Source organism: Gossypium raimondii, chromosome 6 (genome assembly GCF_025698545.1).
Source record: "Gossypium raimondii isolate GPD5lz chromosome 6, ASM2569854v1, whole genome shotgun sequence".
Taxonomy (NCBI): Eukaryota; Viridiplantae; Streptophyta; class Magnoliopsida; order Malvales; family Malvaceae; genus Gossypium; species Gossypium raimondii.
Genome location: NC_068570.1, coordinates 56,595,173 through 56,610,222, shown reverse-complemented (window position 1 = coordinate 56,610,222; position 15,050 = coordinate 56,595,173). Strand labels below are relative to the sequence as shown.

Here is a 15,050-nt window from a genome sequence, read left to right as displayed (position 1 = left end):
TTGTGCTATGAGGAAAATTGTTAAGGAACACAGTCGATGTGAGATTTCTTGGTAACGGGATTCTCTCCCTCAGCCAAGAATTCTTAACCGAGACCATTTTTATAACAGAAAACGTCCTCACAGATGGTTTTTTTACTAATACAACAACCGACAAGAAGAAAAAGGACACAATAACATTCTCAAAAAAACCGACAACTTTCAGCAACCAAAACTGCTGCTAAATCAACACCGTTATTAGGCAGTAAGCTCCATTATAGCACTAACAATGTCACCATCAGCAGCCTTGAGTGCCTTGACAGCCTTTGACCTGGATACTCCTGCTTGTGTCATAACTAATTCAATGTCCTTGGGCTCCACCCCTGTTTCATCCACTTCTTCATCGTCCTGGACTGCTGTTGATGACTCTGGTTTTGATATCACTTGGCTTAGATCAGGAGCCTTGAATTGCTCTGCAGCTCGAGTCTGCAGTTGTGAGCTTAAGTCCTCAATCTTAGCCTCTCCAAATATTACATAAGTATCTGATGCTGGGCTCTTGAACACGTCTGGTTTTGAGATGACAAATAAGATCTGCATTCAACATGTAAATATCAGTTATCAAAACAAATAAACGTTGGTTCAAATTTAGAATTCAAATCTCAATGACTGAAGTCTACTTTTACTGCAAAGAATTGTGACTGTGGGGCAATTATCGAGATTGAAAACACAATAAATGCCATTATGGTAGCCAAAAGAACAAATTGCAAAATATGGTCCTAGTATCATATTAGAAGAGCTATTTAAATCCAGATAAATGATTAACAATATGAAAAGAGGACAACTTACATTCTTGCTCTTCTTCACAGTGACCCGGCTAACACCAGGGATCGGTTTCATCCCAAGCTTCAACATAGCTTTGCGGCTCTTCTTTTCACTTCGGCTTTGCTTTGACCTACCAGTTCCATCTCCTTCTCCCTCATGATGACCTAAGACATAACAACAATATAAAGACGGATATCTTTATAGATAAACATTGACATATGAATTCCCTGAATGTGAAACTATGAATAAAGTGATTCACGAAAATCCTGGCATGTTAATTTGGTAAGAAATAGATACATTTAGCATGCCAAAAGGAAATGCTTAAAACAATTTGCTTTAAGACCTTTACGCATTTGATGTTTCAATATTTTCAAAGATGAAGACAACAAAAGCATCTCAAACTTTATAAGACAAGACACCATGCACGCTTTGTTGTCTAGCACTAAGGTGCAAGGAACAAGCATACCTAGGCACGTGCCTTGATAACACTGCAACAATAAACTTAAAAATATAAGGAATTGGTGCATCTATAACATTTATACACACAATTATAATTCAGTATTTGGATATTCAACAGCAAACTTGAAACAAAGTTTTATATCTTCAGCATAGACCCACAAATATACATATTGTGCTTGATTCAGTTAGCCTTTTTTTGTCTCACGAAAACGACAATAAGGATTTTAAGTGCCTTTAAAAACACTTCATGACACAATATCTAAATCCATCCGAATGAACATTTAATACACAACTATGACAGCCAATTTTCTTTGTACATTCCAAAGAAGCAAAACTACCCCTACAAGTAGAAGTAGAGCTACAATCAAACTTGACTCAAAATTCGAGACTCAATATTAGTTTCATGCTCAATCGAGTTTCACTCTAAAAACTCAATATTATCTGATTAGGGTTGATTAAACTCGCTTACCTAGTAAAATATGTGCTCAATTCAGATGCTTGACTTCAAATTCAATAACTCATTCTTGAACTCAAGATCAAGTTCGATTTAAGTTTTCTCAATATCAATTTTTCTTTTTCTTTTAAAAAAAAAAAAAAACCTCTATTCGGCTCACAAGTTACTCCAGTCGATACTTGAGATATAGAAAAAATTGAAGTTATTTTTTTACTCAAACCCGAGTAGCTTGCAGGCACAAGTATTTAAATAATATCAACAAAACAGCTTAGAGGTAAGCCTATACAGGAGCACAATTGAGTCAATCCAAGTCAAAAGAGCGTAAACCTTGCTCTGAAGCTCGAGTATGCATATATTCAAGGTTCGAGAAACTCAGCTCCCTATTAAAATACTCAAATAGGGCTAGATCGACTGGTTGAACTATTTGAGTTAAACTAGATCGGGAAGCCAAGTAGGAGCACATCTCAGAATCAATCTCAGACTAGTGCATCTTAAAGAAGGTTTAAGCACATTTCACAACACAAACCAAAGATCAAATAAAAATCCATGAACTAAAGGAACTACAATAACCAAAAACGATAGCGTCATTGAAGTTACTTCAAGCCAAATCTTAAAAAAAATTAAAGTTCAGAAAATGAAAAAGAAAGTATGGAAAATGAATATTGACCTTCGGCATCATCTTCATCATCATCGTCATCGTCATCTTCCTCGTCGTCATCTTCAACAACAGGTTGCTCTGGTATCTCGGACTGAAAATCAGAAAAAAAAAACAATTAAAAAATATAAAAAATCAGGAGAAAAGAAGAAATCCTGATTTTAAGAAAATACATCGATTTTTTGTTGGTCGAGATGAGCTGCCAGGATCTCTTCGATCTCTTTGTCGGCCTGAGCAGTCATTTCTGGTTGAGAGTAAGAAGCAAAAAGCAAAGGCAGAAGCAAAAAGCAAAACCCTAAAACCCCAAAAACGAAGCACCGATGCATGTGAATTAAGCATTTTGAGCTGTTATTGGGCCAACTCCAAGTCACCTATAAGCCCAAAACAAATATAGGGTAAATTACAAATTAAGCCACTCGATTTTGCTTGAAATTACGTTTGGACCATTGAACTTTAAAAAATTATATGATGATTAATATTATTGATTTTTTAGGTTATGGTCACGTAAGTGTATAAATGCAAGCTGATGTGACATGATAATGTCATCATTCGGGTAAAATTTTAGGTCAAATTGTATAATTAGTCCTTATAAATTTTTTATGCAAATTCAACTTTTCTCTTTTATTTTTTAAACTTTTCAAAATGTAAATTACCAAAATATCTTACCTAAAACAAAATATTTATAAATATATATTAAAATAAGTGTTGAATGCAATTGTAAGGCACGTTACATTTTCAAGGGGAAACGTAAGTTCGAACCTTAGAGACGATATCATTAGAAGGGGCAACCATAAACCCTAAATATGGGGTAAAATGGACATGAAGAATAAAAAAAATACAAATGAATACTATATAAAATTGAACTTCAAATGTTGACATGTTAGCATTTGGGCAAAACGGAAAGTAGAGGGAAAAAAACGGGTCTAATTATCCCTCAACTTCCGAAATTTAGTCTCATTGTTTTTGATAATGTTGTTAATTGATTTCTATTAATTTTGAATATATGTTATTAATTAAATTTTAATTTTTAAATCAAACCTTTGAATATTAAAATATCACATATTCAAAATCAACAAAATCCAATAAAAGCGTTACGGTTAAACTTTATTTTTAAACCAGTCAATTAGAGGAATTAAATACTTCTTTACTCATTTAGAAAAAATTAGGTTTTTAATTTAAAATAATAATTGTATATATATTTTATAATTTATCATAAATTTAATTTTAGAAATTAAAAATATAATATTTTTAATCTATACCTAATTTGTTTGTATTTTTTTTAAATTAAAATATTTTTAGGTTTATTTAGAACTTCATTTAATATTCAATTTCAACATGATTTTTCCACTTTATGCCTCTAACTTAACTCATAAATAGATTGAAATTAATCTCAAAATCAAGGGAGTAGTTAGGAGGGTTTGGCAAGCTATCGATGTCCAAAAATGATTTTTTTTATTTAGGCTCGTTAAAATTTATAAAATTTTAAATTAATAAAGGTACAATTATATTTTGACACCCTAAAAATATTAAAATTTTAATTTAATCCTTTAAAATTATAATTAAATAGGCTATTAAAATGGAGAAATTACATTTTTACTATCGTAAAATTTATAATTTAATTTCAACCCCTAGAAAATTTTCTGCCTCCGCCACTGCTCAAATTTATACATGAACTTTGATTCAATATGCAATTTGATACATGAAATTTTAATTTTGATTCAATCATATACATTTAAAAATAAATACATCAATTTATTTTTATATTGAATAAATAGAATTATTTATGTATGTAATACATAAACATAAAATTATGCTATACCAATAATTGTGTTGATAATTTGTGAGAATTGATTAAAATCAAAATTCTATATATAAAATTGCACATTAAGCCAAATTTCATGTATAATTTTAGATTTATCCCCAAATAGATTTAATATACTTAGTTAATTCTAAACTGTTATCGTATATTTAATTTTCCATATATAATTTTAAAATTATAATATATTATTAATATTATTAAATCATTAAAATTAATTAATTAGAATGATAAAAGTAATTTAAATTTTTATATAGTTTAAATATATTTTTACACTACCATTTTCAAAAATCCATTGTCGTCCAGTGGTTAGGATATCTGGCTTTCACCCAGGAGACCCGGGTTCAATTCCCGGCAATGGAATATGGAAATACTTTTCTATTTTTCAGAAAGTCGTAGCTTTTAGTCCCCTTATTTGAATTTAGCCTATATACTTCAATTTGATTAATTTTAGTTTATGTGATTTTTGAATTGGTCACTTTTAGCCACTATACTTTTTAATTTTTGAAAACTTAGTCCTGATCCGAGCAGTAATGGTTAAATCTATTTTGTTAAATTTGAACTATACTATTAGTCTCTTACTTTGCAGAAGTTGTGAATTTAGTCCATATACTTTAATTTGATCAATTTTAATTCCTATGCTTTTTGAAATGGTCAATTTTAGCCCTCTACTTTTCAAATTTTGAAAATTTAGTCCTAATCCAAATAATAACAGTTAAATCTATTTGGTTAAAATTAATTACTAGTTACATATTATATGTAAGTTGTAGATTTTGTCTATATTCTTCAATTGAATCATTCTAACTCCTATACTTTTCGAATTTTGAAATTTTAGTCTTGACATGCAAATGATAATTATTAATTGATTAATAGGGTTTTTAGTAAGTAATTTGTGGAAATTACAAGCTAACATAACATTGCATATATTATAATATCTTTCCAATTAATGGATTAACAACGATAGTTTGCATCAAGACTAAGATTTCAAATTTTAAAAAGCATAGGGACTTAGAATGATCCAATTGGAGAATATGGGCTAAATCTACAACTGTACTTTAATAGCCCGATTTTAGGCTTAGTCGGAACAGTGGTTTCGGGACCACAAATCCGACGAAAAAAAAATGTAATGGCTTGAATTTTCAGAGGTGTCGGAACGGTGATTCGAGATCACTAAATTCGACAAATGGGTAGAAAATATTATTAATTTAGTAAGTATAAGTTAAATATGAAGTTAGGAAAATTTTTGAAATAGTGAATAGTGCACTAGAAATAAATATTAAAATAGTTAGAATCGAAATGAGGTATCAAGACCTCGGGGATTTTAAACTGAGCCATAAATATTTTTATAAATATTTATGGAGTGTTAAAAAGTTAGTATTAAAGTTTCGTTAAGAAATTTTAAAGTTCCGATAATTAATTGAACAAAAAGGACTAAATTGTAACAAATGCAAAATTATAGGAAATAATTAAATAGCTCAAATGATAAAAGGAAGAGGGCTTAAAAGGTAAATAGACCCAAGGCCTATTTGGGCTGGACGGCAGGGGCATGAAATCAGCAGAAAGTAAAGAGAATTAAGGGTAAAATTGGAATATTGCAAAATTTGCTTAATAAAGTTAGGACAAAAGTGGAATTATCTAGATTTCTCTTCATTTTTTCTGAATTCTCATCAGCTAAAACACCATGGAAGGGCTTCTTCAAGCTGGTTCTTCATATTTTTATTACAAGTAAGTTCAATTCTTGACTATTTCTTGAAATTTTTGTATTTTATGACTTTTACAACTAGGCCCACTTGTTAAATTCATTAGTTTTTGATTTTATGAAAGAAGTTGAAAGTTGATATGAATATGTGCTGGAAGTATATGATGATTTAGCATGAAATTAGAGCTTTAAATTGTTCATATGCTGATTTTATTGAAAGAATTGAATAGAAAGTGAATGTTTGGGACCTAATAGTAAAAGAGTTTGAAGATAGAGTTATATGTGGAAATTCTGAATTTCATTAGTTGTGTAACAACTTATAATGTCTAGTAAAGTACTAATTGAGAAAATTAGATGAATTGAGGGGTTAATTGAGAAAGGACCGAATTGTATAAACTGTGAAATTTGGGGCAAAATGGAAATCAACATTTTGCACTAAAGCAGTTTTGGACAGCAGCAGTAGTGCAACTTTGAAAAATCACCAAAAATTGTAGAGATTGAATTAGAGGATGAATAAAATATGAAACTAAAGCTTATTGAGTCTAGTTTCTTATAAAAGAAATGATGTGAGCAATGGAATTGTAAATCATGAGATATAATAGATTTTGTGAGACAAGGTCAGAATGAATTCGGGTTCCCTGTTCTGACTTTGAAAAATCATTAAAAATTGTAAAAAAATTATTATGAGTTATAATTTATATGGTTAGAATCCTTAATGAGTCTATTTTTAGAAGAAACAAACAAAAACATTATCCTAATTCTGTACAATGAGATAATTAATTTTTAGTGAAGAGTGGTCGGAACTGTCAGACAGCGAAACAGGGGAAACTTTAAAGAATAAACTGTACTATTTTGCTGAACCAAAAATTCTGAAAATTTTATGGTATGAAGATATGTGAGTCTAGTTTTAGGGAAAATTAACGTATCTTAATTTGGAGCTCTGTAGCTCCAGATAAAAATAATTTAGTGACTCTGACTCGGATAAACAGCTTTGAATATATATGTTAGTGAATATTGAAATTATGGTTAATGTTGTTTAAGTGTGTTATGCACATTAAGGATGTGGAATGTAGAGGAGGAGGAGGAAAATTGGGAAATATATGAATGATTCGTGTATAAATGGTCATATGTTTGATTATAACTCATAAACGATGAAATATGAATGATGCTTATTTTTGTGCATTATTGGTCATGGTTTAAGCTCATGTGTGAAAATAAAGTTTCATAGTATGTGTGTATGGTATATTCAGTATATGATTTGGCATGAAATAATACCATGAATGGTTTATGAATTAACACATGTTGGTAAGCCTGATATATGAATAAATGATCAAATTGAGCGGAACGCCGGATTTGAATACTTATCTGATCAAGTGACAAAGTGATAAGTGATAGCTTTAGCTACACTTATCTGATCAAGTGACAAGTGGAAAGTGATAAGTAATAGCTTCGGCTATACTTATCTGATCAAGTGACAAAGTGATAAGTGATAGCTTTAGCTACACTTATCTGATCAAGTGACAAGTAGAAAGTGATAAGTAATAGCTTCGGCTATACTTATCTGATCAAGTGACAAAGTGATAAGTGATAGCTTCGGCTATACTTATCTGATCAAGTGACAAAGTGATAAGTGATAGCTTCAGCTACACTTATCTGATCAAGTGACAAGTGGAAAGTGAAAAGTGATAGGTGGCTACACTTATCTGATCAGGGACAAGTGATAAGTGATCATACGTAAGACCATAGTTATACTATGGCAAAGTGAAAGTGAAGTACTCAATTTTCCGTGACCGTTCCCTAATTTGATTAAGGATGGTAAGTGACAAATGGGCCCAAAAGAATTAAAGTAAATGGATAAGTGGTAGTGTATTTATATCAGGACGATGTTGTTATTCAAACTAAAGTGATATTTTCATTACTAAATTGAGAATTTCATAAATGTGTTATTGAATAGTATAATCAATAAACATTGAGTTAAATGGTAAATACGTATTAGTTTTGAATTTGATGTCATTGAATTGTACGTGAATTAAATGGAAATTGCTAGTGATATGATTTAAATTATGAGCATGAGAAATTGCGAATTGAATGAAATGGAAATGAAGCATTAAATTGCATGAGTATGTATCGGGTCTCGCAGGCCCTAATTATTATGATTATAATATTTTGAGGATATATTGTGAAAAGTTATAGAAACATATTAATTATTTTGAAAGTTTTAATTTTGATGAAATTTTATAACTCGGTTAAATACGTTTACAAGTGTATGTGTTTTGGTAATGCCTCGTACCCTATTCCGGTGTTGGATACGGGTAACGGGTGTTACATGTACGCATAGTATAAGACTAGTAATTGAAGTTAACTAAATGAATTTAGCTACTACACTTGGTTCAGGACTAAAATTTCAAACTTTAAAATGTATAAGGAATAAAATTGACCAATTCAAAAAGTACAAAGACTAAAAATGATCAAATTAAAGTATAAGGACTAAATCCAAAAATTTTATAAAGTACATGATTTAATAACAAAATTTAACCTGTGTCAGATTCCTTAAAAGACATATGTCAATTATTTTTTTCACATGAAAAGTAATGGTTAAATTTCAGTTCTAACCTCTCTACTTTTTATAATTATATAAGTATGGTTAAATTTCAATTTCGATATTTGGTTCAAATTTGATATTTAAATTCTATACTTTAATTTTGACATAATTTAGGCATTTGTTCATTATTTTTCTTTTCTTTTCTCTTGACATGAGAAAATAACAATTTCAGTTCTAATCCATCTACTTTTTAAAATTATACAAAAATCGTTAAATTTTAATTTTGATCCATATATTTTGCTCAAATTAGTTAGTCTAAATATTTTATTCTAATTAAAATACTGAAGTGAATTTTTAAGAATTGTTAACACCATTAAATTTTCTATTAAATTTAAGTCCATTATAATGTTATTTTTTTATTACATGGATACCAAGTGGTTTATTTTTTAATTTCAAAATGTCACACTAACAAATTTAACATAACGATTTTAACAATGTTAACAAATAGACCTAAATTTTAATTTTTTGAAAAAAAATAGGGGATTAAATTCCTGAAAATAAAAATATAAAGATTAAATTATGTTAAAGATATGTGACTCAAATTCTTGTTAAAATAAAATACAAGTAGCAAGATAGGATGATCTACAAGGGCGAAGTCCTCAACATAGTACAGGCTGCACAACTAAATTATGTATAGAAGTATACACTTCTATTTGATGTTGACCAAAATAAGGTGTTTTAACCTTACTGCATTACTTCTGTTTGGCTTTGATTAGAATATGGTTTTACAAACCTATAAATTGATGTAGTTGTCTCTCCTCTTGTATTTTTCAAATTCGACATAGTAAATTTTTTTCCCTTATTTTTTTTTCTGAAATGATTTCCACGTAAAATTTGCATGTTTTCTTTTTCTTTTTCTTTCTTTGCGATACATTGCCTGTAACATCCCAAAACTTAGCCTAGAAGTTTGGACCGAATCTCAGAGGTTACATTGACCACCAAAGTGATCTAAAAGCAATTTACAAAAAGAATTGTTTAAATCTCATTTCGAACACAATTTGCTAAAGTCGAACTAAGTCGTTTAACAATTTACGTTTTAAAACGGTAATTATTGTATAGTTTCAAAACATCAAACTTGCCAAAAGTATTTTGAAATATCAGATTAAAAATTGTGCGAAAAATATATTTTTTTTCTCAAACATGAGTGAACTTTGAAATAGTCAGAAACCCCACTAAAACCCACACGTGAAATTTTTGAACGTTGTTTAAAACCAAAATCACGTAGTCTAACGAAAAGTTCAAACCTTAACCCATACCACAATTTATAATTGCTTAACAATAATTCTTAAAACCAACCATATAAAAATTTTATGAAAATTTTAGCTAAACCGAATCAATCAACCTTTCTGAGACCTCCGGCCGTCGAGTCCAACTTCAAACACAAAATTTACCTGAATGAGAGGAAACTAAGGGGTGAGCTATACGAGCTCAGTGTAAGTCTCAATTCACAAACAAAAACAACTGACAGAGTATCAAACGTATATTTGGTATGTGGATACATACAATGAATGAGCAACAAGTATTAGTACTCAATTTTACGAATAATTTCCATAAACATACATACATTCATAATGGTGTAATTAACATGTCCGACTATTCACATTATTTCGAAATAAACCCAACCGTCAAACAGATAAACTTATAATTGAATGTGACATGAATGCAACAGATTAAAAACCCACCCCAACCATCCAAACACCACTTTAACCACCCTGTACACCACGTATGAGCTATATCAAGCTCATCCACCTTGCACACCACATAGGACCATGATAAGCTCAGCCACCCTACATACCACATATTGTGGAACTAAGCCACTCAAGTAACGATATGCAGCAGAGCTGACATATGTATAGAATTATGCGGTGAACCGCAATACAAAAATATTGTTGTTGGATTGTCGAATCAGACTCCCTTCTCTTCGCAACCAAAAACCCTAATTTTATGCAAGTGTATGAATGCTCATCAGATACTACAATCTCATAGATACAAAAACTCATATTCAGTCGATCACTTTCAAAGTTTTCATGCAAATGCAAAATGCACACTACATACAACCAATCATACAGAAACATAAATACACATACTCGATCGATCAGATTTAGAATCAGTTATACCCTTATTCAATTACTAGGTAACATTTCAATCCATCTAACACCTCACTTTAACACTTAATCAAATTGTTAACTCAATTCAATAGTTACGGATAAATGCATAAGTCCAAGCTAAAATAGAGTCCAAAAACCATTACCAAAGCCTAACGATGGCCAAAACACACAGAAACACAAAACGAGTCAAAATACGATATGGAACAAAAATCTACGAAACAGGGCCACACGGCCATGTGCCCCACTCGTGTGGTAGTGCCTAAGCCGTGTAAAGGTCTACAAGTCCGTATAGGGGTTTACACACCCGTGTACAAGCTGTACACACCCGTGTGGAGGAGGTACATGCTTGTGTGATCGAGTTACATGGCCGTAACCCGTGTAACTTACTGTCCAAAATTGTCAAAATAAGGTGTAGAGCAGACACGACTGTGTAGAAGTCTCACACGCCCATGTGGCTAAAGGGCACGGGCATGTGTTTGGACACACGCCCGTGTGAAATTTGACAAAATCCCCAAATCATAGCCACACGACTGTATGGCGCCAAAAATAACCCAAAAACCCTAGTTCCCAATATCACATGGCCGTGTGAATCGCCTGTGTGCGGCACATGCCCGTGTAGCCACCCGTGTAGTCACGAAACCACACTGAAATAGGCCAAGAATCGTGAATTAGCATCCATAGCGTAATTCCTAATTAATAAGGGTTCAGAAAAACACCTAATTGACATTCCTTGACACACCAACGATCGACCGAAAATGCCACAATTCCACCAATTTTGAAAACTAGAAACCAACATGCTAATTTACAACTAATCCAGATCGATATAGGCGAATCAACTAAACATTAACCTATAACTCAAGAAAAACCATTAACCCACACTAAAACTTACCCGATTCAAAATCCAATCAGTTGGAAACACGAGGACAAACAACCCCTTGACCAACGAACAATAACAAAATATGCGGAAACAGAAGAAGCAAGAAGAAACAAAAGTTCAATGGTTTAAAAGAACAACCAAAAACGAAAAGGAGAAAGGAGGAGGAAAACAAAAAGAAAATAAACGTGCCAGAGAGGGAGAAGAGAAAGTGAGAACGATTTTTGGCCTTTTTCAAAAAATAAAATAAAAATAAGAATAAATAAATATTTTAAAACTTAAAAACAAACCTAAAAAATAAAATTACTTCTTCAAAATACATATGAGGATTTGAAGCCATAACCCAAAGGTAAATTAACACACATCTAACCACCAAACTAACAAACTCATTCTGACATTAAAACGAAAGCAAACTCAATTGGTCAACCTGCTCACCAACCCTAACCACAAACCTTAAAACTTCTAACCTCAAATTCCGGAATGTTACATTATCGTTATCAACATTCTGTTATCAGAAATTCCAAATATATAAAGAGTAAAAAAAATTTGAGAATGTTATAACCTTTAAAATTTTACTTAGAAAAATTGCATAATCCTTGGGGCCTTTGGAATTTATTTTATTTCTTAATAAGTTTAAAAATAAATACTAATTTAAAGAAATTAAAAATTAAATTTGAGTAGGAAATATAATAAATAATTGATTGTAAAACAAAATGAATTACACAAGGTTGGCTGTGATAAAAAATAATAATAATGGTCGGTTTGTACTTTTAACATGCACTTCACATTGTTTTTTGCCCGAAAAGATAAGGATGGACCTTTTTGTGACGGTCCGATTTTGTCAATATGTTATTTTTTATTTTTAAGTGATGGTATCGCATCATTAAATTATTATATATATGCTACATACTTGTCAATGTCATGTTAGCTACAAAGTAGTATATATACACAACTTTGGAAGCACAAAGCAATCAAAACCAAATACTCATTTCAAGGTTGTAGAACTTCAGTAAACAAAAAAAGAAATTAAGCTCTTAACCATGGCTGCCATCAATCCAGCAGTAGCCGCACCATATTCCATGGGTGTTCATAGAAACACAGCGGCCCAAAGCCACAAAGCTATGGCGGCTGCCAATCCAGCAGTGAAATACGGACGTGCAGCTTCGATTCTTTCTACACCCACACAGACACAGTCCCCATTACTACGTAGAAATTCGGTTCCCAGCAGAAGCTCAGACACGAGAATCATGGCTGCCAATCCTGAAGTTTTATCGTCACCGTCGCCGTCAAATTTAATGGGGGTTCTGTATTTTACGCAGTGCCAGTTTCGGAGCCTTTACGGTCATGATTTAAAGCTGGAAGGCCTCATTAATTGGAAAGGATGTGGAGAACCACCGGAAACTATAGCTCAAAATCAGTCGGCAAGTGAGTTTAGGCACTCGGGAGACTCAGCAGGTTCAGTCGGAGCTGTTTCGTATCTAGTCGGAGATAAGGTTAGGTGGATTATTGCCTGGAGCAACAGCGAAGATCAGCCCAAGCTTAACAAGGTATCATATTCATTCATATTCAATGCATTTTTTTTATTCATTTTTACCATTATAATTTTACGTGACCAATAAGATAATTTATATAAATCAGGTTTTAATCATAAAATACATAAAATTTTAATAAAAATCAATTTATTTTTATATAATATACCTGAGTTAATTTATTTATTTTAAATAAATAAAATAAAATATAATTTAACTTTTAAATTTTAAATTTTTTATATTAATATATATATTATAATTAAATTTAAATAAATATATTTTGTTAAGTTCAATTATTACTGGAATTCTTTAATCAAATCTTGATTTACTATAACAATTTTAAAAATTATTGTTGCATAATAATTAGGCAAAAGTCATCCTGAATTTTATATATATATATATATATATATAAACTTCACCACATTCATGAAGTAAATATAAAATAATTTTCAGTTAAATTCAATTATAATTAATATAAAATTAATATAATTTTTTAATATTTAACATTTCAGAAATTCAAATAATTATTTATGTATTAAATATAAATTGCAGGTGTATAGTGAGATTAATGAAGTAAGTGAAGGAGCAATTGATTGGCATTCGATAAAAGACTCTTTGGACCAAAGCGTGTCTGAGTATAAAGCTATAAATGTATAATATGGATACTCAGCTGATCTTATGATTGACCCAACCAGCAATACACCAACAATGACGGCAACATTCAACTAGTAATAATGTGACGTTTACTATTGATTATCCGATAATTTACTCTTTGATTTAATAAATTGTTTCGATTTAAGATGTATTGCTTTTATAGATAAATAATGTGTCCATTAATATGGATTGAATTTGTTTATTAGTTAGATAGCTTATTTGATGTACTAAATTGATTCAAAGTAATCCAATAATGTTTTTTTTATTACTGTCATTAATATCAAGATGTGGTTAATAGCTTCGGGATTAATTAGGGGACTGGTATTATATTCGTGTTTGTGTTATATTTATGTGTTAAGAATACTATAAACTTATATATAACTTTCACACTATTCCTTGTGCATTTTGTGTTTAAATTATTTCTGCATTATATTATATTTTATATAATTTATCATAGTGATTCAATTAAAATAATTTTTATGTTATATTCATATTGTATTATATTTTATATATATTTTTACAACAATTCAATTATTTCAAAAATAATTTTTGTGTTTGTGTTATGTATTAAGTTATCTCATATATTTCATCATTTTTTATGTTGATTCAATTTATATAAAAAATCATTCATATTGTGTTCACATTAATATTAATGTTTTAATTATTTTATATATTTTATCACATTTTAAAGTATTCCACATTTTAGATCTTGTTTGGTAATTAGTTGATTGTTGATTGTAATGACTAGTTTAATCAACTGATTTTATTAATTGATTTGACCGTTTGATTCTATTATTTAAAAAGTATTTGGTAAAACTTATCGATAAATTGAAAGTGATATGTAAAATGATAAATAAAAACATTACATATTTTATTATTAACTATTTCTTTATTTATAATACTTTAGTTTTTATTAGGCTAAATTATTGAAATAAAACACTATTACCAATGAATTAAAACATCCATTATCGAAATTAATTAGTGAATATTTTTAAAATTTTAAATAAACAAATTTCTTTAAGTTCATTATTTGTAAATATTAACCTTATGGAAATTGATAAATATTATTAGCGTACCAATATAATTGTACATAGTGGCAAACAAAGTAACTTTTTAGCAAATATGATCAAATATGTCATTCCATATATCTCATTTCCAATCAGTTGTGAAAAAGTTACCCATTCTAGCGTTTTTTATTTTAGAGATTTTAGCTCAATAATGTATTGCAAGTATTCATTCACCAAAATTACAAAGGATTTGACTAACCAATCTTTCATTTATACCCAAATCAGCTAAAAAAGGCTCAAAATTATGTTTACCAAACACCCATAATTTATTATACTATTTTAATTTTAATTTCATTGAAATTTCATCACTATATTAAATATATTAATAATAAAAG

General features: G+C 30.0%; 2 protein-coding genes and 1 non-coding gene across 3 annotated transcripts; 2 read left to right on the top strand and 1 right to left on the bottom strand.

The window, feature by feature from the left end:
- Positions 1 to 39: 39 nt before the first annotated feature.
- On the bottom strand, positions 40 to 2,696 carry LOC105772570 (nascent polypeptide-associated complex subunit alpha-like protein 1). The gene is made up of 4 exons (XM_012593915.2): positions 2,540 to 2,696; positions 2,379 to 2,460; positions 823 to 962; positions 40 to 567 (listed from the first exon to the last, which is right to left on the bottom strand). Exons 1-4 carry the CDS (start codon positions 2,690 to 2,692, stop codon positions 235 to 237), a joined length of 708 nt encoding a protein of 235 aa, XP_012449369.2. The 5' UTR covers positions 2,693 to 2,696; the 3' UTR covers positions 40 to 234.
- Positions 2,697 to 4,473: 1,777 nt separating this feature from the next.
- TRNAE-UUC (transfer RNA glutamic acid (anticodon UUC)) lies at positions 4,474 to 4,545 on the top strand. The gene has a single exon. It is a non-coding gene; the product is annotated as a tRNA-Glu (tRNA).
- A 7,870-nt stretch (positions 4,546 to 12,415) lies between these two features.
- Positions 12,416 to 13,913, top strand: LOC105773129 (uncharacterized). Its single transcript, XM_012594805.2, has 2 exons — positions 12,416 to 13,012; positions 13,547 to 13,913. The coding sequence occupies exons 1-2, from the start codon at positions 12,506 to 12,508 to the stop codon at positions 13,649 to 13,651; spliced, it is 612 nt and encodes a 203-aa protein (XP_012450259.1). The 5' UTR covers positions 12,416 to 12,505; the 3' UTR covers positions 13,652 to 13,913.
- Positions 13,914 to 15,050: the final 1,137 nt, after the last annotated feature.